Source organism: Phoca vitulina, unplaced genomic scaffold (assembly GCF_004348235.1).
Source record: "Phoca vitulina isolate PV1807 unplaced genomic scaffold, GSC_HSeal_1.0 scaffold36, whole genome shotgun sequence".
In the NCBI taxonomy this organism is placed as follows: Eukaryota; Metazoa; Chordata; class Mammalia; order Carnivora; family Phocidae; genus Phoca; species Phoca vitulina.
Genome location: NW_022589739.1, coordinates 9,303,752 through 9,328,939, shown reverse-complemented (window position 1 = coordinate 9,328,939; position 25,188 = coordinate 9,303,752). Strand labels below are relative to the sequence as shown.

Here is a 25,188-nt window from a genome sequence, read left to right as displayed (position 1 = left end):
CTATGAAGCTGGTGACTGAAGAGAGATTGGTGTGGGCCTGAATCAGGGGCGGGCAAGTAAGTGCCTCCCAGACGGGACTGAAGGGCTCAGGCCAAGCTCACCGCGGAGACATCAGGGCGACAGCCACGCTGGGCACAGCCCGAGGACTTCACCCTACAGCCATGGCCTCCCACTGCCTTCTCACCTACTCACCGTAATTCCTTAGACTTCCTTAGACTTGAATGTGTACTTCATTGTGAAAATAATGTAAGCATGCTACAGAAAACTGAGAAAATGATTTCCCACAACACACCCCCCCCCCCCCCCCCCCGCAAAAGTTAGTTGTGCTACAATCAGAGTTTTACCTCCGCTGGACCTTATCCATCTGAGTTCACAGTCTCAACGTTAGGACTTGAGGCATTCATGAATAAAATCAATCAGAGCTCCTTTAGCTTAAGAGTTGGTTCTAAGGTGCCAGGCGCAAGAAGTTTCTGAAAGAGCATTCTCACTCGGGGAAGGAGGCTGAGTCGGGCAGTATTGTTTCTGAGGATTTGAGAGGAGGGGTCAGCCGAAGTTCACCTCCTTTGGGGAATGGTTCAAAGATGGTTATTGGAAATAGGAGGAATTAACCTTTGGGATGAGGAGTCATTGTTTGCAACCTTACCAGGGGTCAGGGGAGGAAGAGTTAGGGGCCAAGGTCATGTGGAAGACAGGTAGAGAGGAACATCTATCTAATGGAGACAGGGATTTGCAAATGCACCCTGGAAAATTCTGTCTTTTAGTGTCTCTTGCAGGGACCAAATGCAACCCAGATCTTCTGACTACTGGCCAGAGTTCTTCCCATGTCTCATAGATGCCTCAACCTTCCCCACTTTGGTAGATGATTGAGAAAGAACCATGGGTGTTCTGGACCCACCCATGGAAGGAGAGATTGAGGTCATTAAAGGCCTGGACAGCAAAAGCAAAAAAAAAAAAAAAAAAAAGGAAGGAAGATTTTACCACTTTGCCCTAGGGACGTGATACATCTTCAGCTGGACCAGGGCCTGTAGGAATTATGTCCAATAATTGCTGGCCTGTAGCTACAGGAAGAGGATTCTGCTTCTAGAGACTGAGAAAGCTTAAGGACTTCCTTACAAAAGGAGTTCCATGTCCTGATGGCTTGGCTCTGGAAGCATGGCTGTATAGATAGCCATTGTTGTGCCCCTTAATACAATTCCTCTGAGCTCCATCCTCCGATTTTTCAGCTATCAGCCCTGGGGCAACCAGGCCTGTGGCTCCTTGTACCTCTCTCCCCAACGGGCAGTCAGCCCTGTGCACTGGCTGTTCAGAGACAGGGGTGTAGCCAAACTTTCATTTTTTTCCTTGCTGTGCCTTTAAGAGCTGCCGGAATGCAAAGAGTCTGGAGGAGGGGTGGGGTCTCCCAACAGGACTTCTGGGAAAAGGATCCTGGGAATTTTTGCCAGAAACTAAACTGAGATTCCAAGTCAGAGAATTTGGGGGTGGTTTGTGTTGGGTCAGGCCTGTGATTGGACTGCAGAGTCCACTAGGGAGGAGGAAAGCAGAAGTGAAACACAAAGAGCCAAGGAAAGGGGGGAAGCCCTCCCCACCCTCACCCCCACCCCAATGCACGCTCACCCAGGCCTGCAAGAGGGTGCAGCCACTAGCCTGGAGAGGATCAGTGTGTGTGAAGGGTGATGGTAACAGATGGACCCAAGGAGCCCTCTACCCCAAGTCGACCTGCAAGGCCTCCAGGGACGGGCTTGCCAACAGCTGGACTTGATCACCGGCTTGCAAAGTGAGATCACGCATCTGGTGGAATAACAAGCAGGCTTGGCTCTCTGGCTGTTTTTAGAGGATTTTCACGGCAGTGGCTGGAAAGCAGGAGACCACCACCTGGACCCTTGGGTTTTCTTAGAGAGCACAGCAGAGGAGATTCCACCCCTGGGCAGTTTGCAGGACAATGATGGCCCTTCGGCGAGCTTCTGCTGTCCTGGTTCTGTTCCTGGTGGCTCTTCTGCCCCCACCCCAGTGCGCCCAGGACCCGGGCATGGTGCACTACATCTACCAGCGCTTTCAAGTCTTGGAGGTAGGTGGCATCTGTGCACCTGATCCGGGGTGCAGGCCTCCCAGAAGTCACCTTATCTTAGCCCAGATTCCCTATCTACTGGGATGCATGTTCCCCATGTAGTCAATGCCAAATATACTGCCAATATCGCACGTGAGAGTTTTCGTAGTCTAGTGGTTCAGAGCACCAACTCCAGAGTCCGGGCTGTACCACTCCCCAACCACGAGCGGGACTTCACTCCGTGCTCTGATCTAGCGATTTTTCTCATCTGTAAAATGGGATGATAATAGAATTCACCTCCTATGGCTATTCTGAAGATTTAATAAGTTAATCCATACTTAGGACGTTACCTGGCATGGTGGTAAATGTCCAAAATGTTGTTATTATTCAATAGTTCAATTTTTTAAATATAAAAATTAAAAATTTCAGGTCACTTTTTATTCATGTTTTACCACATCAAGATGGTAGCAGGTTTTTGCTTTTCTTTTTGTCTTTTTATGATAAAACATGAGGCCACCGTAAAAAGTCATGATGTTGTACCAAGAAGCTACGTCTTAGCTTCTTTGCGGCGCCACGCTTGGGTTTAGAAATGAGTAGATTTCAGCTGCATCAGATAGAAAGTCCTGGGGACGCTTATCCAGGCACGCTTCATTAAAATTTGTAAAAACCCCACATTTTTGCCACACAGACAGGCTCCCAGGGACAAATGTAACCCTCTACCCTAGTCCTTGACATACTCCTGGCAATTATTTCATACCTAATCGCCTTCTATACAAGTTAAATTTTGATAAATTATTGATCTTCTTCCCAAGACCCTTTTTCCCCCCCAAAGACACTCTTACCTCCAATATTTATTCTCTATATTTTCTTGAAAAATTTTGAAGTCCAAATTAGTTGATCATCTAGTTAAGTAAAATCACTCCAACTATCAGGCTGAACGCATTTCCTAACGTTGTCCAGCCAACCAGCTGAGGCCTGGGGGCAGGGGAGGCGACCTTCCGAGGCCAGCTGCTGCCTCACTTGTTGTCTGCTCAGACAGACCCTCCCCAGTGTGCCTCCTTGAAAGTGCCAGAATTACCCTCAACTGCAGTCCCTCTGCCTTTAGCAGAGATTAGCAGAGAGCTCACCCTGGGATTAGCGGCGGCCAGATCCCTGCAGGTTTTCCTCAGGACCTGAAAAGTTGATCTGCAGACAAGGGTATAAAGTACAGACAAGTACTTTGATTGCTATGAATGTGGATTTGAAAAAGATAGGGGTATGGTTTGTATAGATCTTGCCATCCTGGTCAGGATCTGGAGGGTAAGTCAAGTCCCAAGGGTGGTCACTGATGGCCAGTGTGGACACTTACAAACAAACTGATACAGCCCTCACCCTGACGGATTCGTGTCTGAGGGGTACAAAAGAAATAAGAGGATCGATTTAGGGAGTTTCTCTCTCTCTCTCTTTCTCTCTTTCTACCTCTCCCTCTCTCTTTTCCTTCAAAGTGAACAGTCTTACTTACTGCTATTTGGAGTCTCAATTTTTACAACTTTTATGGAGAGCATTTTGATAGACTGCCAAACGAGCTTTAAGTATACGTCCACTTTGACCCAGACACCCCATTTCTGGTCTTCATTCACTTTATTCTTTCTTTCAGTAAATATTTATTAAGTACTATATGCTAGGCCCTGTGCCAGGTGCTGGGGATAGAGCTTACTTCTGGAAATGTACCCTAAGATAAGAACCAGATAAGTACACGAAGATGTAAATACAAAGATTCTTTTCAGCATTGTTGAAAAGTCCATAAGTGTCCTTCAAAAAGAGTCTAATAAAATAAATAATAGGACATCAATGCAATGGAATTCTGTATCATTAAAATTATCGTATAGCTATCTATTAATTAGTATTGAAATATGTTCACAGTGTATTAGCAAGTGAAAATATGTTACAAAACATTATAGTAAAATCACACTTTAAAATATATATTTATATATGTATGATGAAATGCATGGGAAAACTTTTAAAAACTGATACACTCACAAATCAGTGGTACTTTGAACTAAGGGATTACAGGTGATTTTTATTTTTCCCCCTTACAATGATTTGTACTTTAAAAATCTTCTTCAGTGAGTGATAGCTATTTATATTACTTGGCTAATTTAAATAATGAGCAATAATTTGAGCATTTATTTTCTGACTGAAGCAAGGACTGGAAAAATGTACCCAAGCAATGAGGGCATACATTCAAGACTTCCAAGAGTTCTCAAAAAACATAACCACTATGCTGGGAAGATGCCAGACCTACACAAGTGAGTATAAGAGTGCAGTGACTAACCTGGCCCTGAGAGTCGAACGTGCACAACGGGAGATCGACTACCTGGAGTACCTGCGAGAAGCTGACATGTGCGTGGAATCAGAGGACAAGACCCTGGCAGAAAAGCTCATCCTAGAGGAGGAAGAAGAGAAGAAGATCCGGACTCTGCTGAATGCAAGTAAGGGAACTGTGTCTTTGACAGCTCTTCTAGGGACTCACATCAGAGACACAGATGCAGCACAGATAGGAATCTGGCCAAGTAGGAGAGTAAGAACCCGATGTGTGGTTTTGGGTGCAGGTGCTGGGAGAGAAACCTTAGCAGGGAACAGGTGTCTGAAGGAAAACTCATTCTCAGAGAGCAGCTTTTCATTTCACAGAGAGTTCCTAAAGGCCCCATGGAAGGTCAGAACTTCAGTGTCAGAGGTCAGCCCAGAAAGGGAATCTCCAGATAGACCTTGGTTTGGAAGAGATGTGTAGTCCCAGATCCTTCCAGGGAGGGTGGAAGGTTGGTGGATTCTCCCAGTACCCTGGGAGTAGGGAGCGGCTACAAATGTGCCAAGAAAGAGTCTGAAATTTTAAATGGCACCAGCCAACCCTCAGGGCTGGGGACTGCAGTGAATTATTACTGTGTGTATTGTCAGGATGGTGATATTTAGAGGATTTTTCCTAATCAGTGATCCCATTCAAATCACTTCCAGGCCATTAAGAATAATGGTTAGGAGCTCAAATTATAATAACAAGTATCAAGTAAGAAAAACATAAATGAGAAAGAAAATTTCCTATCCATTTTATTAAAACAATGAGGGAGACAAGTTGCCCAGCTCAGAGTCTGTATTCTGAGATGGTTTCATTGCAAATAGGAAAACTATTTATATGTTAATTATATCTGCCCCAAATGCAAGAAACTCCATCAGGGAGGTAAAAGCTGAGTGCCATCATTGTGCCAAAGGTTTCATACATCTTCTCACTGTAATCCTGATAAGAACTCCATGGGTCATTATAAGAAGAAGGGTTTTCCTAAATGAGGTGACACTTGATCTGAGTTTTGAACAAAGCATTAGAGAATGAGCAGAGGGCACGTGAGGGGCAGGCACAACCTACTGAAGGCATGCGAGTATGTAACCCTTAGCATGAAGATCTGCAGATATGTCTGAGTGGAAGCTCTGTGGGGCAGGTGCATTTGGGGAACAAGAAACAAGACTCAAGCGTTCAGCAGGACCCAGATAATGAAAAACCTTGCATGCAAAGCAAAGGGGGTTGAACTTGACTGGAAAAACAATAAAGAACCACTAAACCATTTTCAGCAGGGGCATGACATGAAGGAAGAGGGCGAGACTTGAGAAAGACCAGTGGGGGGGCTACTGTAATTTGGAGGACAAGTGATGGTGTCTGCATTGTGTCATTGAGATGGAGAAGGGCAGATGGATTTGAGAGCCATTGAGAGTTGGAATCCCCATGGGTTGGCAACTGATAATTAAAAGTGAAAAATGAGGGCGCCTGGGTGGCTCAGTTGGTTAAGCGACTGCCTTCGGCTCAGGTCATGATCCCAGGGTCCCAGGATCGAGTCCCGCATCGGGCTCCCTGCTCAGCGAGGAGCCTGCTTCTCCCTCTGACCCTCCCCCCTCTCATGTACTCTCTCTCTCTCTCATTCTCGCTCTCTCAAATAAATAAATAAATCTTTAAAAAAAAAAAAAAAGTGAAAAATGAGTGAGAAGGAGAAGTCCAGGACACTTTCCAGATTTTTGGCTTAGGTCACTGGGTGATGGGTCTCAAATATGTTGAGATAAGAAACCCAAGAGGAGTTTTGGAGCACTTATTACTCCACTATTTTTTTTTTCAGAATGTTATTACTCTGAAATCTTCTAGTTTATTTGCTCACTGCTTATTTTCTGCCTCTCCATCTAGAAGGTCAGCTCTGTGAGAGCCTGGATCCTGCATTTTATGTTCAATGCTGTATCCCAGTGCCTAGAATAGTATCTATGATCAACGCATATTTGTCAATGAATAACTAAGTGAAGAAATGAATGGATAGAGGGAGGTTTGTCAACACAGACAGAGGGGTTATTAGGTTTTGATAGAAAAGAGAACATCTTAATGCTGAGGCAGAAGGCAAAAAGAAGGGTGCCTATCTGAAATATGAAGCAATTGATCAAGTTGGTTGAATGAGTAAACGATTCTTTTTGGCTCTGACGTTGTCTTGAGATGAACCACCCTCTGAGAGGGAAAAAGGAGGAAAAGGGTGAGTGTGATCCAGCAGAGGATGAACAGAGGCTGCCTAAAAAGCTGATGGGAAGGATTGAGTACCAATGTGACCTGAGCTGGAATGTGCCTGAACTTTCATGCCAGGGGTCAGGCAGGACCCCAGTCCTGAATGGTGATGGTAGGTTAGATCCCTGAGCTGCTCCTGGTCCCTGGACCTGCTAAGCCTCTCAGGTCTTGGGGTCACCCCTTTCATCTCCAGCTAGAGTTCAGTAGAGGTCCTGATTCTGAACTTGCTGCTCTTTCAACCCTTATCCTCTGCCTCATCCCTCCAACACTGGAGGCCTGAAGTATTCCTTGTCCCAGCTCCATGGTGAGTGAAAACTTTCAACTTTCCACGATTGCTACTTCCATGCCTGTTGCCTCTGGAGCCCTCATTTGATGATTTGTTGGTTTAAGATTCAACAAACACTCTTGGCCCCCTCCTACTGGATGGGCCGTGTGCTACACGGTAGGGATAGAGGGCTGAGCACATGGTATCTGCACCCTACGCTGGCTTTCTTAATGCTCCTCTTGCCTCTGATCTTGCCTGCTGTCTGCTGTCACACAGACGTTCCCACAACACAAAATTAATCATATTAGTCCTTTGTGTAGATTTTTTTTTTCTGTTCCCCATCAATTATCAACACCAAAAATTCCATTCAAATCTCTTGGCCTTTTATATGGGAAAGGCCCTTTATGAAGTGACCCAAGTGGATTTTCAGCTGCTGCTTCTCCCATAATTTACCCACATGCAGTTGCAATTAATATATATATATATATATATAAATGGCTTTTCTCATTCCCCCTTTCTGACTCAAAAATGCTGTGAATTCTCAGTGAATCCCTTCTGCCAGGCAGATTGGCTTCTAGTGCTCCTGGAGTACCTCATTAAATCCTCTGAGGGAACATTAATACTCTCAACCACACGTATCTGTGTGTATTTACTCCTCGACCAGACCATGAACATATGGAACATATGGACATCTTCATTTCTGTATTCACAAAGTCTGGGTCAACACAGCCCATGGAGGAGGCTATAAAAATTGTCTATAGAAGAGATACTGATGGCAGAGTCCCCTCAGAGCTTAGTTTAGGGGAAGACAAACCTGTAAACAATCACAGCTGTGTGATTAGTATTGATCGATTATTTTCAGAGGCTGTCTGCTCAAGGATCGACTTTTCTGTATTTTGTATACTATGCCCATCCCCCACTTTTTCTTGTTTGCCATTTCGGTTAGTATATATGTATCTTAGTTTTCTAATGCTGAGTAACAAACTACTACAGATTTAGCAGCTTAAAACAATGCATATTCATTATCTCATAGTATCTGTGGGTCTGGAGTCCAGGCACAGCTTAATTGGACCCTTTGTTCAAGGTCTCAGGAGGGTACAGTCAAGGCCTTAGTGGGGCTCCATTCTCATCCAGAGCTCAGGGTCCCCTTCCAAGCTCACTGAGGTTGTTGGCAGAATTTGCTTTCTCGTGGCTGTGAGACCGAGACCCTCAGCTTCTAGAGGCTGCCCATCTACATGGGCAGCTCACAACGTAGCTGTTGCTTCTTCAAGGCCCGAAGGGGAGTGTCTTTCTTCAGGAAGTACCCAGTCCCTCTTAAGAATTTGTATCTCATGTAAGTCAGGCCCACGCCTAATAACTTTCTTTTGGATTAGCTCAAAATCGGCTGGCTTGGGACCTTAATTATACTGTAAAATCCCTTCACCTTTGTCTTGCAATATCACCAAATCCTGGATGCTAGCCTGTCATATTCACAGGTGTTGCTCACCCTAAAGAGGAGGGGATTATGTATGCATGCACAGCAGGGGAGCGAATCTTGGAACTCTGCCTACATCATTCTACCCTTGGCCAGCAGGGACTGAGCCAGCTACAGAGCTCCTACTAAAATCCTTAAGACTCAAGTCAGCCCGCTTGTGTGGGCAAACACCTCGGGATTACGGGGCAGGGAGGGGTTGTCACGTCACAGGGTTTCCTTCATACGTACACGCTGTCTTACAAAGAGAGTTTCTTTGGAAACCCTGAAGGGAGAGAATGGTGCAACTTCCTTGGGAGATTCGACCTTGTCTCAGGAGACTTCCAGAAAATTCTGACATCACTAAATGGTTTGCATTTGGGGTGCCTGGGTCGCTCAGTTGGTTAAGCGTCCAACTCCTGATCTCAGCTCAGGTCTTGATCTCAGAGTTGTGAGTTCAAGCCCCACATTGGGCCCCACGTTGGGCTCCATGCTCAGCATGGAGCCTACTTAAAAAAAAAAACAAAAAACGATGGTTTGCATTTACTCCTGGAATATTCCTCAGTCAACTAGGAAGGGTCAGATACTGGGGATGATAAATAAGATAGAATTGCCCTGTAATGAAGCTGTTTCCTATAGAGTTGTTCTCAAGTCTTTAGCCTTTATTTAGAGACAATCCCCAAACAACATTCACGTGAGAGCTGCAATCCCAGGGTTGTTCTGGGGTGAGGTCAAATTCTTAAATCTTTTTAACTCTGACACACACGCTCTCCTCCTCTCTCCCTCACTCCCCATCTCTTTCACACACATACACACACACACTCACACAATCTAGAATGCAGTGAGTGAATGGTACTGGTACACAATTTGACTTAAAAGTCATTCCAGGGCGCCTGGGTGGCTCAGTTGGTTAAGCGACTGCCTTCGGCTCAGGTCATGATCCTGGAGTCCCGGGATCGAGTCCCACATCGGGCTCCCTGCTCAGCAGGGAGTCTGCTTCTCCCTCTGACCTTCCGCCCTCTCATGCTCTCTCTCATTCTCTCTCTCGCAAATAAATAAAAATCTTACAAAAAAAAAAAGTCATTCCAAATCTTTGGCACTCTGTTATTAGTAAAAAGAAATTTTGCTTGCCCTTGGCAGCTTATGGCAAACAAAGCACACTGCCTCAGACACCCAGATTGAGAATTTATCCAACTAACAGTTTTTCGCAGATTCCACAGGCTGTGTTCTTGCGTGGATAAGAGTATTAAACTCTTTCTACTTGTAAATAGCTTGTGAAGAAAAATTCTCAAGGCAGTCAAAACAAGCCATTAGAGCAGATTTTATTTTATTTCCTGTTTCATTCCAGCTCCTTTTATTGCAAGGGTGCACATAAGTGACCTCAAGTAACCCTCTGTCTCTTGAATTAAATAACTCCTATCTTTTATTAGATCATGTTTCAAAAAGAAAGTCTGTTGCTGCACATTTAAATGCCTGTGAGATCCATTCAGGTATTATAAACATGCCTGCCCCATATTCAAAGCCATTAAAAGCAAAACAAAATAAAAAACAATAAACCCACTGGAAGCCAAATAAAACATCTCTGTGAGTCAACTCCCAAGGTCCAGTAGTTTGTGACCAGTGCCACCAAACATGAAGAGATATATACCTCTAACTTGCAGCAATGTATTTACCATAAAGGAGGGGATTGAGAGTGTATGCACAAGTGTAAGTGCAGGAGAGAGGGAGTGAGTGTGTGTGTGCACACTGTGCACACGTGTGTGCCCACACACATTCTCTACCCGGAAGGTGCTGCATTATGGGGCCAGCAACACCAAGGTGTGTGTAGAGCTTAGCCTGTCCTGTCTCCTGCAGAGTCCCATAGGTCACTGCACTGGGTTCAGAAAGACCTACATACATAGCACTTCTTCTGTTTACTTATGTGGGAGACCTGCAGTCTAGGAGGATGCCTCCAGTCCCATCACCGTGGATACTACTAGAAGGTCCCAAAGTTATTTTAGCTGATGGCTTTTGGCTCCAGGTAGAGTGAACACCCATTCCTTCTGTCTCTAGCTCATTCATTTGCTCCCTAATTCAACAAATGTCGCCTGAATTCCAGGCCTATTTTGGCATTGTGCCAGGCATTCAAGATGGAACATTGAATAGGGTAACATCCTTGTCCTCAAAAAGCTACAGCCAAGTGGGGACGCCATCTAGACGAAGCCAGGGTCACGGCCAGAGTGATGAGCACTCTCACAAGGGGGGCCGGCGTTAAGCAAAGAAGGAAGGTCAGGGCTGCTGTGGAAGAGGTGGGGGAGGGACTGTGGTAAAAGTAACCCTCAAGCCGAGTTTTCATAATGGAAAAGAACGGATTAAGTGGAGAGCAGAGGAGAGGCTGCTTCAAGCAAATGAAACAGCCTGTGGGAAGCATAGAGGCCTACTGGCACCTCACGTTCGGTCACGGAGAACAGATGAAAGAACCAGACGGGAGCTAAGCTCCTTGTGCTAAGCCAGTCTATGCTTTCAGCCTGTGGGCAATGAAAGTAAGGTGACTCAGCGTAGCTAATAATTATTGAGGGCTTCTTACATACTCAGTCATCTTTAAGTATCTATCTTATTGTTGTTATATCATCCAATTCTCACAGCACACCTGTGTGTATGTACTATAGTTATCCCCCATTTTCTACGTGAGGAAATCGAGGCACTGAGAGTGTGAGCAGTCCGTCCAAGGTCTCACGGCTAATGGAGGCCAGAGCTGGGCTGCAAACCGGGGCAGGCTGCCTCTCCCCTTGTGCTGTTGTGCTCAAGAGTGGCAAGCACGGTGTGTCAGGGCTCAGAGGGAGGTTGGGGAAGGCCATTCTGGCCACAGTGCACAGGGCTGACCGGCAGTGGGGGAGGATGGGTGTACGCTGAAGGGGGATGGGGGCCGGGCAGGCCATCTCCAGGGTGGTCGCAGGGGCACACAGGGTGGGAGCCCTCTGTGCCGAGACTCGGTGCCTGCAGTCAGGAGGCTCAGCTGTCTATGATCTCGGGGTGGGACCCATCTGAGGACCACGTCCTTCCTCTGGGTCACTGTGTGATGATGATTCCTAATCACAAACATTTTTTTTTTAATTTTTAATAAAGATTTTATTTATTTATTTGACAGAGAGAGAGAGCACAAGTAGGCAGAGCAGCAGGCAGAGGGAGAGGGAGAAGCAGGCTCCCCGCCGAGCAGGGAGCCTGATGTGGAGCTCAATCCCAGGACCCCGGGATCATGACCTAAGCCGAAGGCAGACGCTTAACCAACTGAGCCACCCAGGTGCCCCCAAACAGATTGCTTCAAATCATTCTTTTAAACCTGGCCAAGAAGGGTCAATGTTCTTCCCCCACCTCCTTGGTTTTTAATTCCCTGCCTTTCCTTCGTTTACTTTTAAAACTAAAACACTCCTCTGTATCCCCCAAGATTCTCTGTTAGCAGAGGAGTTCCGCACATACCTTCCTGGGCTAGAAACCTCAGAAGCATCTTTTTGGCCCTCATCTGACCAGTCACCATATCCAGCAGATCCTTCCTTGTGCATAGCCCTCAAATCTGTTCTTTCCGTCAGCACTGTTCTCTCATCGTCTCTGGTCCTGATCACTGCAAGAGCCCGCTTACCGAGCTTCCTGCTGCCAGGCTCTCCCCGTTCCAGGGCTCTGTCCTATATTGCCCACCAGGGTTAGCTTGCTAGAGTTACTGCATCATTGCTTTAGCAACACTGACAGAAACCCCAACTTATAGGGTAAAGCAAACCCCATAAAATAGCATAAAGAAAGCCCTTTACAACCTGACCCCAACCTAGCTTTCTTTTAAAAAACAAAGATTTTATTTATTTATTTGAGAGAGAGAGAGCATGAGCAATGGGAGGGGTAGAGGGAGAGGAAGAAACAGGCTTCCTGCTGAGCAGGTAGCCTGACACAGGACTCGATCCAGGACCCTGGGATCATGACCTGAGCCGAAGGCAGACGCTTAACCGACTGAGCTCCCCAGGAGCCCCCCAAACCTAGCTTTGTTGAAATATTTTGTCATTCTCCACAAAAGTAACACCTGCTGATTAAATAAAAACTGAATCTCAGGGCACCTGAGTGGCCAGTCGGTTAAGCGTCTGCCTTCGGCTCAGGTCATGATCCCAGCGTCCTGGGATCCAGCCCAGGTCCTCCCACTGCCCCTGCTTGTGTTCCCTCTCTCACTACGTCTCTGTCAAATAAATAAATAAAATCTTTAAAACACACACACAAACCAGCTCGGTTTTTAAATGAAAAATAAATAAAAACAAAAAGTTCATAATTATAACCTTGGAATGCTTAAATGTTGCAACAGTCCGATAATTGATTCAAAATGGAGCTGTTTGGTTAGATATTCCTCAGAGGACTGCCCATTTCAATGCCTCATTTCCCAAGAGTGTTGACCTGCCCGGATCCTCCAGGGCAGCGTTCTCAAGCTTCTAGTTTCAGGAACCCTTTTCATTTCTAGAAATTATTCAGGACCTCAAAGAATTTTTCTTGATATAAGTTACATCTATTGATATTTACCATAGTCATAATTAAACTAGAAAAATTGTAATATGGGCCAGATGCTATTTTAGGACAGGACATACAGCAGTAAAAACAATAGATTAGACAAAGCCCTGCCCTTGTGGGGTGTACATTCTATTGAGGGGAGTCAAACAATAAATAGGTTAACAGATAAACTTAAAATATGTCAGAGAGAGGATGATAAATCCCGTGGAAGAAAATCAGCTAAGTGTGGGGGTTCTGGCAGCTGGCCAACACCCAAAGGAAACCTGTGAAGGAGGTTGGCCGTGTTGGGAGGTTCCAACTATAGGTACCTTGAGGTGGGAGTCGGTCCAACTCACACCCCTGACTCGTACATCTCCCACATGTGCTCCTGTGAAGTTCCCAACTTGATGTCGAGGGACAGAACCATGCAAGCAACCGGCCATGTATCAAATCTGTTTTCTTTCTCACAGAATCGTGCTAATCACTGACAAAGGGCAGCCTAGTGGGGACCTTGGAAGACTTTGAATTTAGTGCTGGGAACCTAGAAAAACTTCTAATGTAGATTTACTAAAGACTTCCATCTGACTCACCAAAACCAACATATAGAGCACTTATTGTATTCCAGGCCCTTTTAAAGCCTGGATTCACCATCGTGCAAAGCCAAATCCCCCTATGGCTCACTGAGTACCATTTCACACCAGCCAGCCTTCCTGCTCTCCTGCCATGCATGTTCCCAGGCTCTCAAGACCACCTGCTAATATCTGCTACCTCTTGCTATTTAAACCTATCTGATTTCTAAGTTGGCAAAGTATGAGTTGGGATAGAAGTTTGAACACTAATACTGCATTCTCCAAATCAAATTGATTCTTGCGTTTGTGGACAGTAAGCAATAAGAGATTAGATAGGAAGGATACACGTGGTGGGTCCCAGGCGCTCTGGATAAAAACATAAATAAGACCCAGCTCCTGTCTGAAGTGCTTGCAAGGAAACTGAGTGAGTAAGCAAATCTGATTCAGCACCATAATTGCTCTGGAAGAGACCTGCACAGAATGCTTTGCACACACAGGAAGGAGCAACTGATTGCTCTGCAGGACCAGAGAATTTTGTTTTGAAGGATGAGTAGATGTATCCCAGGTTAGTGAAGGTGAGCTAAGGAAAAATATGGGCAAACTCTAAAACGTGTAAGAGGTCATGGCAAGTTGGTGACGAGTGACTACCCTGGGGGGGGTGGGGACATGCCAGGAAGAGGTCAGATGAAGGACCTTGAGTGCCATGCTGAGATATTTGAAACTTATTCTGTGGGCAGAAAGCATGGAAACAGCCCTAATTTCTACAACAAATTAAGTCTGCACTGACAAGTTCATTGTATTAGCGGGAAGCTTTTTTAGTTAATTGCTCATCTGAGAGCTGCCATCTTTGTCATTCTGGAGCCTAATGTTGTACCTGTCACTTGATAGGTTGACTAATGTTTATTAACATGAGTACAATCCAGGTAGTTGAAAAAGTCAAGTTTTATAGCACAGAATTTCAAGAAGCAGTCAAAATACTCATGATTTTATAAGAATTCTTTTTTTGTTGTTGTTTTAATGAATTCATCCCTCTTTTCCCCAAGCAAACCTGGGCTCCCTCTCTGTTGTTATCTCATGCATTCCATCATCCCCATCCTTGAGGGCTCCCTCCATCTAACCAGTTACTAAGACCTGACCCCTCTTTTCCTAAGTATTTCTTGAATCATGCTCATTTTTCCATGTCCATCATTATCTGGATTGTACTCACAGACCTGTTTCCCTGGACCCCTTCTCTCCCACCTCAACCCCTAGTCCATCGTCCACCAACATCCAGACCATAACTAGAGGGGAGTTGAGTCACTTCCCTGTAGAGGGACAAGTCTCACCATGTCTGGAGAGTGTTGCCCTTAAATAGGGGAAAAGTATTTAAAAAACTCAAATAAGTGATATTTGTATATGAAGTCACTATGAAGCCTTGGGCCAACCTATCCTAATTGCTTGCCTGCAACTGTGCCTGAGGGAAAACCAGAGATTTGCATTCTCTGGTTTGCAGGTGGAACTTTGCTTGCCATTGTCTCTGTTAAATAATTTGCATCTTGACTGAACTCAGAGGTTTTAAATTTATTTCCTTCCTCAACCTTTTTCTCCTGCTAAGAGAGAGAGAGAGAGAGAGAAGCACAGCAGGGAGTTCGATCTTACCTTTTTACTCAAACACTAGAAGTATATTTTCTCCAAATTCCAAAAGAGGAATTTATAAAATTATAGACTCTCAGCCCTGAAGAAACTCTAGAGAACATCCAGCCTAAACTCCTCATTTTAGGGCTAAGGGCAGATTGACAAAGGGACTTTTAGGGAGACACAGAGAGAACCAGAGAAAGGGTTCAGACCATTCAGGTCTCTGACTCCCAGTCCCAGGTTCCCTCTACAAAGGAGGGATAGCACAAGGGGTAATTCTATGTGTCTGTATTCTCAGAACTGTCTCTCCCTAATCAAAACCATCTATCAACACTCTCTTCTTGTTTTGCTCTTTCTCTAAGGATTCTGCGTGTAGTAAGAGGAGTAGACGGAGAGAGGACAATGGTTGTTTAGTTTCTGCTGTATATTAAATGAACATTTTCTCACTTGTGAGACATTGAATGTGCCTTGTTCTTAGACACAGTCCCTCTCTGTAGCTGGGCTGTAAGTCTGCTGACTCTCCCCCTGGAGGGATGGGCCTGTCTCTGGGGGCTGGCTGGAGGTTTCCTGGCCGGCCCTGCCTCCGGGTTCCCTCTGAGCTCAGAGGACCCATAGCCGGCTGACCTTACAAGGAACTTGTCCAAGCCTTTTCTTTTCATTTGGAAAACGGAGATTAAAATATTGACCACTTAGGCATATTATAAGCACTTATTGCAAGTTGATATAAATAAAGTACTTCTCACCGTGCCAAGCATATTGTATGTATTTGTAGATATTTATTAACTTCTCACGCCTCTGTTTGTTCTTCAATCGGAAACAGTTTCTGAGCTTCTCTAGTGGCCCATGGGCCCCTCCTCTTCTCCATGAAAGACATTTATGAGCAGTTGTAGGCTTAAACCCTCATCCCTGCATCCTCTGCCCACTCCTGCCATTTGACGAGAACCTTGTGTCAGATTTTTAAATGAAATAATGGATTTGAAAGTATCTTAAAAACTTGGATTTGAAAGTATCTTAAAAGCTTTAAAATACTTTACAAATTATTATTTACTTAATACAGGCCTGTGGTCAGAACTCCAGATGCACAACACTAAGGAGGCTCTAGGAAAACATCTGTTTGAATGAAGCTATTTTCTTCATTAATTCAATAGATATTTATTGAACCCACAAAGCACTAAGTTAGGCAGTCGGGTACAATAGTCAACGTGAAGACATTTGTGGAGCTTATAGTCGAGTGGGGGAGAAGGACAATAAGCTAGTGTAAATAAAACAGATGACAGAATTATGGAATATGGCAAGCGATCTCAAGGAAATAAGAAAGATGTTGTAGTAGGCCATGTTAAATTTAGAGGCAGTAGTCACAGGAAGCCCCTCAGGGAGATGATATTGAAACTGAGATTTAAAGGATGAGAGGAGCAGACTGTGGGAAGAAGAGGGAAAAGAGTACCCAAGGCAGAAAGAATTACAAATGCAAGAGCCATGAGGCAGAAAGGAACTTGACTTGCTCCCAGAATAGCAAGCCAGCGTGATCACAACACAGTGAGCAAGGGGGAGGAGAGTGGAGGCTAAAGTCCCATAGACAGGCAGCTGCCATATCGTGTAGCTACTTGAGGGCAGGATAAGAGGTTAGCATTTTATTCCAAGAGTGATAGGAGAATGGGTTTAGCAGCTCAGCCCCATATTGTATGTTTTTAAAAAGATTAATTCTCCTGCTTCGTGGAGAGCATATTGTAGGTAAGCAAGAGTAAAATTGGGGAGACAAATTGGAGACCACTGTAGTGGTCTAGGCAAGAGGGGAGGATTCAGGGAGCACAGGGATGAGTGGTGGGAAGAGGAGGAGAGAAACATATTTGAGCATTTTAATTTAAGAATAACATAATTTAAAGATTAGTTTTATTATCAGAACTTGTAGGTAGGGGGGAGATGGAGAGAAAGGAGTTAAGAATGAAAAAGAATGACTTCTAGGGGGCGCCTGGGTGGCTCAGTCAGGTAAGTGTCTGCCTTCAGTCAGGTCATGATCCCAGGGTCCTGGGATTGAGTCCCACATTGGGCTCTCTGCTCAGCTGGGAGCCTGCTTCTCCCTCTCACTCTCCCCCTTTACTTTACCTCTCTCTCAAATAAATAAATAAAATAAAATCTTAAAGATAAAGGAATGACTTCTAGGTAAGAAATGTGGTTGGTGGTTTTTGCTTAAAATGGGAAAAGTAGGGAGAAAGAGAGTTTTGGGGATAAGAGTATGAGTTCTGCATTGGACAGGTTAAGTTTGAAGATATCCAAATAGGGACACTGAGCAGGCAGTTGGATAAGTGAATTTGGGGCTAAGTAGACATCCAGATAGGATGTCATTCCAGAGGCAAATTCAGAATTCATCATTAGTTAGAATTTACATGTATACAGAGCCATCAGATAGAATGAGGTGGCTCAGAGAAGAGATGTGAGGACAAAGCATTTACTCCTTGAGTGGGAGAGGAAAAAGAACCCACAATGGATGTCAAGAAAAAAATCCAGAGAGATGGGAGGACAAACAAGAGGAGGGGTGTTCCAGAATCTGGAGAAAAGAGTTTCAAGGGGAGGTAGTGATCGAGTAATCAGATTTTGCTGAGAAGTTGATTAAGATGTAAGACTGAGAATTGACCCTTGGATTTGGCCACATGGAGGTTGTTGGTGACCTTGACAAGAACTGATTCTGTGGAGTGGGCAAGAGAGTTTAGACCAGTGGAGGCCTGAAGCCCGATTAGAGCAGCTTAGGGCATAATTGGAGAGGAGGAAACTCCTTAATAGAGGAGAAGAGAAAGTGGATTATATAGAAAGTGGAAGTGAAAAACAGGGCCACACTAGAAAGTTCTGTTTGTTTACTGAGAGGGACGGTCTAGGAGGGCAAGAGAGACTGTTGAGGCTAAGTCCTTGGGTAGGTTTAGAGGGGATGAGATCCACTGCAAAAATAAAGGGAACAAGAGGGAAGGCAGAGAATATGGGTTCAGATACAATTGGTGGTTAGAAAACTCATTCATTCATTCATTTAGTAAATACTGGCCTACTATGTGCCAATTGCTATCTTAGGGGCAAGACATACAGCAGTGAATGAAACAAATAAGAAAAACTCATGCTCTCATGGCATTTACATTCCATTGAGGGGAATCAAGCAATAAATATGTTAACAGAGGCATTTATAATATGTCAGAGAGCAGATAATAAGCACTTTGGAGAAAAATGAACTAGGGTAAGGGGGTTATAGGGAGCTGAGAAGAGAGTTGCCATTTTTTACAGGGTGGTCAAAAAAGGCCTTAATGATGAGGGAATATCTGAGAACGGGCCTAATGGAAGTGAGGGAGGACGCCACCCATGTACGAATCTTGGAAAGAAGGTTCCCAAGCAGAGGGATCAAAAACGTGACAAACTGCGGAGGCAGGAGGGTGCTTGGCACAATGTGCAGAATAGCAGGCAGGCCAGTGTGACTGAATGAAATGCAGCAGGTGGGAGTATTGTAGGAGAGACCAGAGGGGCAGTGTGGGGGCAGCTCACGTGGCCTGGGAGGTAAAGACTTGAACTCTACTCTGAGTGAGATGGGAAGTCACGGGTGAGTTTTGAGCAGACCTGTGACATAATCTGACTGACATTCTTAAAAGATCACTACGTCTGCTGCTGTGGGGAACGCAGCACGGGAGTCCAGGACGCAAGTGTGGCCACCCTGAGGGAAACTGGTACAGCAAGGCAGGCAGGAGATGATGCACTTCTCGGCTGGCTTCTGTTTTCTCAGTGAATAAGAGGCAAGATCTTCATACAGGAGTGAGGAGGGTATGATGGAGGCTTGAGGAGGGAAGAGAAGGTATGATGAGAGTGGATGATGAATTGATTAGGGGACTGTGATAGAATTGCTCTCCAAATAGCTGGTGGTAACAAGCAGTTTGCTATAAATCTTGTTTACCGCAGAACCTCTGGGACATCTCTGGCTGTGCACCTCTCCTCCTTGTGTCCAGTTTCTCTCCCTTCATCCTGTTTCATGTCCTCTGACTCTAGAGAGTCCCCAGTTGGCCTGGAGAACCCGGGCATTTATTAAGAAGAAAATGACAACCCACTGGCCCAGCCAGCTTCTTATATCAAAGCCTTTGCGAAGACTTGAGGGAAACCCACAGAGAGCTCAGTGCTCCTGGAGAGAGTGTTACACACTTGGCGTCCCACCACCACACACTCCAGCAGTCAGTGAGGGAGGCCCATACCGTTTCCATACAGACCTTGGCAGGATTTGAGAGATACCCACAGGATTCCTCATGCTTCTAGTAAGCCATTCCTCCCCCACCTCCATGACACTGCACCTCACAACAGACTGTCTAACGGGGCAGTCCCCACAACAAGTTCACCATTAGAACTGATGACCCACCTTTCCTGAAATGACTATTAGAACTAATTTCATCCCGGCCCCTATCCCTCTTTAACTGGGACGCCACGAGAATTCCAAGACACTAAGGTCATCTGGAAGATAGCTTATTTAAGGGCCAGATGGAAATGGCTTCCACCACTTCTGTCCACATCCCATTGGACAGAAGACAGGTCAGTGCAGTGGGTGCAGCCTAACTACAAAGAAAGCTGCAAATATATAAGTAGGGAAGAGGAAAATGGAATGGCATTTGGTGAACACAGACACTGTCTCTGCCATAAGCCAAGAAGAAACGAGTAGGAGGCACGCCCAGGGACAGTAGTGAACCAAAGATCAAGGGGAACGAAATCTCCAAGAAAGAGGAATTGGTCAATACTGTCATGCTGTGGGAAGATGAAGTAAGATATGAACATAAAGTTCTGAGTTTTCAGTTAGGAAGTCCCTGATAACGTGATGAAGGGTAGTTTCTGTGAAGTTATTGTGAAGTGAAAGATGAGAGGTGAAGAAGTAGACCCAGAGAGCATAGACTATTCTGGAGGAGAAACTATATAAAATGATAGAGTGAAGTAACTAGAGAGTGGTGCCTAATCGAGGGAGAATTATTTTTGAATGTAGGCAAGGTGTTTACAAGCTAAGGAACTAGCAGCAAAGGAGAAATTAGAGATAACAAAAAGGTGGCAATTCATCTAGGAAGTCAAGAAGAAGCCAGGAAGGGGTGAGATCAGAGCACAAGTGAATGTATTAGTCTTGGACAGGAGGAATGATGTGGCCTCTTCTAAGATACACGTGTGGGAGGGTAGCCAAGGAGGAACACCTTAAGAAAATTTATATGAGGGACAGGAAGTGGAGGGACTTCATGTCTAGTGGTGTTTATTTTTTCAAAGAAGTTAATCTACTGTTAGTGAAAGGACTGATGGAGTAGTGTGTATGTATATGGTTGAGGGGGAGCAGATTGGGGGCTAACTATGGAGAGAGCAGGATGGTACTTAGGGCTCAGCTGATGTTGGAATCCCCTTATATGTAATGGCACGTTTGTGAGATTTTCTCCACACAACTCTCTGGGACAGAGCCGGATGTTTGAACTCATCCAGGACCGGGGATTTTTGTAGAGTGGGTGTTGTGGAATAACAAGGGGCTGGTGGGTGAGGGTACTGGTGAGAGAGGTATTACAGTGGTGTCGGCTAGATAGGAAAGGAAGTTCAGAGACCGGGAGAAAGCAGAGGTTAAGGGCCTGGAGGGCACGAGGAAATGGAAGAGCTGAGTCCGTGAGAACAAAGAAGCGAGAAATGGAAGGGTAAGGAATTATCACAGAGGCTAGGATAGTAGAGTTTTACATTTCTAATAGGGGGCGGGGATCCAGAGTATGGTCATGGGAGGGGGTTGCTAGAGGAGGTTGAAAGCAAGGTGCTGTGGAGTTGAAGAGGTTGAGGTGCTCAGGCTCTTGATGCATATGGGGCAGTGGCCCAGAGAGCTATCAGTGATTTAGACTAAAGGAGTTGATAGCATGAGATACAAAGAAGGGAGGGCTTTTGCATGAAGGTAAAAGAGCTGGAGAATTGTAAATCCCTTTTTTTTGCACTTCATCTTCCTCCACCTATTTTAGACCCTTATGATCCTGTTTGGATTATAGAAATACTCTCCTAATTGGTTTCCCTGATTTTGGTTTCTCTCCCAGTATCCATCATACACACAACTGCCAGCTTACTCTTGACCATGATTCACTCTTGCTCAAAAACTTCAGTAGCTCCCTCCCTGCCTATAGAATAGAATCCATATTCCTTAACCCCACCCTCAATGCTCCAGGCACAGAGCTGGTTTCAATCCACTGCTTTGTTTCATGCATCTAGTTTGAGGCAACAGCAAATATTTAGTTTATATTGGTTTAAATTCTGCACTACTTTACTAACACAAGTCGTGAATGTGGTTTTGTGAATTGTGAAGAATGTTATTCCCAACCATCTCAGAATGGTACCCATTAAGGGTCAATTCAAATGTAGATTATCCCCTTCCTCAAATGACATCACCATTCTCTGTCCTTTTCTAAAAAATCCACTTTAAGCTTTCTATTGTAGTGAGTCCGGTACCTATAAAGCAAGAACCATTCCTAGTTTATCATTGCACCTCAAAACCTTTGCAGCCCAGTTTATAAACCTAGCTCAGTATCTCGCCTTTGTAGGTATCCAGTGTCTGCTGACTACATGCATGCATTCATGAATAAATAAATGAATGGATGAGTGGAGTTCTTATAATGTTCTAATAGGATTAAGGGCCAGAATCCTTAACTAGAAGGTGATCTCCTCAAGGTTAGGGTTGATATTATCTTTTTTATCCTTAATACTTAGTTAGCGTGGTTCTGGGAGCATTGTAAGCTAAGTCCACAGTAGATACTTGGTAAAATCTTGGCAAATGGAATTGAATCAGGCAGCTTCACCCCTAAATGATTCTCACTGTGTCAACGCCAAGAAGGTGAACGGGGTCTCTGACCCAGCAAATAGCTGTTTATATCCTGACTTGAATAAAACATTGACTCTTATAATTGGACAGCAGCTCCCTTAACAGAAATCCATTTATTCATTTAATTCTTTGATTTTTTAAACCATACCATAAATTGTGATTGATCTATGTGTGATAACTTTATTCCAGACACTGAAGGAAAAAAAATAATCTGTGAGAACAGACACAGGAAAAGATGCTCAACATCACTTATCAGGGAAATGCAAATCAAAACCACAAAGAGATGTCACCTCATACCTGTCAGAATGGCTAGTATCAAAAAGAAAGAAATAACAACTGTTGGCAAGGATGTGGAGTAAAAAGGAAACCCTGTCTACTATGAGTGGGAATGTAAATTGTTGTAGCCACTGTGGAAAACAGTAAGGAGGTTCCTCAAAAAATCAAAAATAGAACTACCTGTTGATCCAGTAGTTCCACTACTGGGTATTTAATCCAAAGAAAACAAAAATACTAAATTTGAAACGATACATGCATCCCTTTGTTTATTGCACCATTATTTACAACAGCCAAAACATATAGGCAACTTAAGTGTCCATCAGTAGATGAGTGGATAAGGAAGGTGTGGTGTATATGGAATATTACTCTGCCATAAAGAATGCAATCTTGCCATTTGTGACAACATGGATAGACCTAGAGGGTATTATGCTAAGTGAATTAAGTGAGACAGAGGAAGATGCCATATGATTTCGCTTATATGCGGAATCCAAAAAAAAAAAAAAGGCAGAAACAGACTCATTAATACAGAGAACAAACTAGTTGTTGTTTTGGGGGAGCAAAATGGGTGAAGGCGAGTGGGAGGTACAGGCTTCCAGTTACAAAATGAATAAACATGGGTAAAAGGCACAGTATAGGGAATATAATCAATGGCATTGTCATAGCATTGTATGGTGACAGACGATAGCTACCCTTGTGAGCAAGCATAACATAGAGAGAAGTTGAATCACTGTGTTGTACATGTGAAACTAATGTAACATTGTATGTCAACTATGCTTCAATAAACAGAAAATACAAAAGTAATCTGTGAGAAAAGCAGCCATCTCATGTCTATAAAGTACCTCTCCTTTTTCTCCTGTTTGGCCAGGCTGTGACAACATGTTGATGGGCGTAAAGTCTCTGAAAATAGTGAAGAAGACTATGGACACACATGGCTCTTGGATGAAAGATGCTGTCAGCAATTCCCAAAAGGTTTATTTCCTAGTTGGATCCAGAAACAAAACTGTTTGGGAATTTGCAAACATGCGGGCATTCATGGAGGATAGCACCAAGCCAGCCCCGCGGAAGCTAATCCTAACACATTCCTGGCAGGGAACAGGCCAAGTGATCCACAAAGGTTTTCTGTTTTTTCACAACCAAGGGACTCTGAATGAGATCATCAAATATAATCTACAGAAGAGGGCTGTGGAAGATCGGATGCTGCTCCCAGGAGGGGCAGGCCGAGCACTGGTCTACCAGCACTCCCCGTCGACATACATTGACCTGGCTGTGGATGAGCATGGGCTCTGGGCCATCCACTCAGGGCCAGGCGTCTATGGCCATTTGGTTCTCACAAAAATTGAACCTGGCACACTGGGAGTGGAACACTCATGGGACACTCCATGCAGGAGCCAGGATACTGAAGCCTCCTTCGTTTTGTGTGGGGTTCTCTATGTGGTCTATAGTTCTGGCGGCCATGGCCCTCACCGCATCACCTGTGTCTATGATCCACTGGGCAATATCAGTGAGGACGATCTGCCCAAACTGTTCTTGCCCAGGCGGCCAAGAAGTCATTCCATGATCCATTACAACCCCAGAGATAAGCAGCTGTATGCCTGGAATGATGGAAACCAGATCATTTACAAACTCCAGACAAAAAGAAAGCAGCCTCTGGAGTAATGCAGTACAGCAAGGAGGGAGAGCACTAAGGCTGTGGATGCTGCTTCCTGGGAACTGAGGCCACAGCCCCTTTGCAATACAGTATCCCTCTGATCACATACAGGGATAGGGACTAGAACTGGACTTGCATATGCATCCTTCCCCTGGATGTTACGGCCTGAGTTATCTTCCAAGAGCGTAGATGAGAGTCTATCATTCGGAAATTTTCAACTTCCATCACCCATCCAAACCTCCTGGCTCTCAAGGCCTTCCACATGCTGATCCAGCTTACGGCCTGCCTTTCCTTTACCCCCACCTCCCCATCCCCCTCCCCTGCCAACAATTAGAAATGTAGCCCACCTCCTAATACTCCTGGCTCCTGTCCTGACCTTTCCTGATGCTCTTTCCTCTTTCTTAAGTGCTTATTGGTATTCTTCCGTTTTTCACTGCCCAACTAAAGTACAATTTCTTATTGATGTTTAATCTCTGTGTCCCCCAGCTCTGCCCCTTCACCAAGCTGAGGAGATACAAGAGGAAAATAAAACCACTCACATTTAAATACCACTTGGCAGTTACAAAGTGTTTGCTCCTATGTACATCATTTAATTCTCATGCCACCCTGTGAGACATGCAGAAGAGATCTTTATAATTGCCATTTTAGAGATCAGAGAAGTTTAGGTGAGCCATTCAGAGGAACACAGCCTCAAAATGAAAATAGGTCTAGAAAATACTGCAAATCCCATAGTCTTTCCATTGCCCAAGGGAGCATCAAATACGTATGTTTGTTCACCCAGCCTTTTATAAGCAATACGTTCAGCATCTCATCCTAAAAAATCATGGTCTGTCCCCTGCAGCCGGTTTTCATGTATGCACAAGACCTTCCCGTAAGCCCTTCAAAAGCTACTTCCTCCAGAAAACCAGCCTACAGCCTAAGGGTGAGGACCCCACCTGCAGCCTCATCTTGTCTTACCTTCCCCTGTGTCTCTTTCCTTGCTGGAAACACAATAAAACCGACACTAAGCAAATAAGCCTCATCAGGTTAGATGTGCGTACGCACCCTCAGCAGACAGGCTTGCAGGAAGTGTTGCCTGAGACTGGACTCGCTGTGAAGCTCCCCAGCACACTGAGGCCCTGGGGAGGGAAAGCTTCTGGAATCTGGATGGAAGCCAGGTAGCGGGCCAGTGACTCCCTGTCACAGCAGGCCTGCCAAGTGGCACAGGTGACAGAGGACAGCTGTGCTTGTGCAGAGGGGCTTCTTCAACTCTTTCCCACGTGTTTGTCCAGTCAGCCCCGTGTGGGTCACCAACACAGGCTGCGCTGCCAGTCTGTGTCATGTGCTGAGGCCTCTGCCTTTCCAGGTTAGTCACATGAGAGGGTTTGTTTTGTGGGCTTGCAGCTGTTTTGCCAACTCTGCCAAGCTCAGGGGGGGACCGCGGGCGATGAAGAGACGT

The 25,188-nt window shown here is 45.0% G+C and overlaps 1 protein-coding gene across 1 annotated transcript; it reads left to right on the top strand.

Annotated features, from left to right (window-relative positions):
• The first annotated feature begins 1,503 nt into the window (after window positions 1-1,503).
• On the top strand, window positions 1,504-24,849 carry OLFML1 (olfactomedin like 1). The gene is made up of 3 exons (XM_032427130.1): window positions 1,504-2,065; window positions 4,227-4,515; window positions 22,968-24,849. Exons 1-3 carry the CDS (start codon window positions 1,940-1,942, stop codon window positions 23,756-23,758), a joined length of 1,206 nt encoding a protein of 401 aa, XP_032283021.1. The 5' UTR covers window positions 1,504-1,939; the 3' UTR covers window positions 23,759-24,849.
• The last annotated feature ends 339 nt before the right edge of the window (window positions 24,850-25,188 follow it).

Excerpts from the sequence above, each read along its gene's own strand:
- OLFML1 (XM_032427130.1), top strand. The coding sequence starts at position 1,940 with ATGATGGCCCTTCGGCGAGCTTCTGCTGTCCTGGTTCTGTTCCTGGTG. Across the intron at positions 2,066-4,226 it reads AGCGCTTTCAAGTCTTGGAG|CAAGGACTGGAAAAATGTAC; the intron begins GTAGGTGGCATC and ends TTCTGACTGAAG. Across the intron at positions 4,516-22,967 it reads CCGGACTCTGCTGAATGCAA|GCTGTGACAACATGTTGATG; the intron begins GTAAGGGAACTG and ends CTGTTTGGCCAG.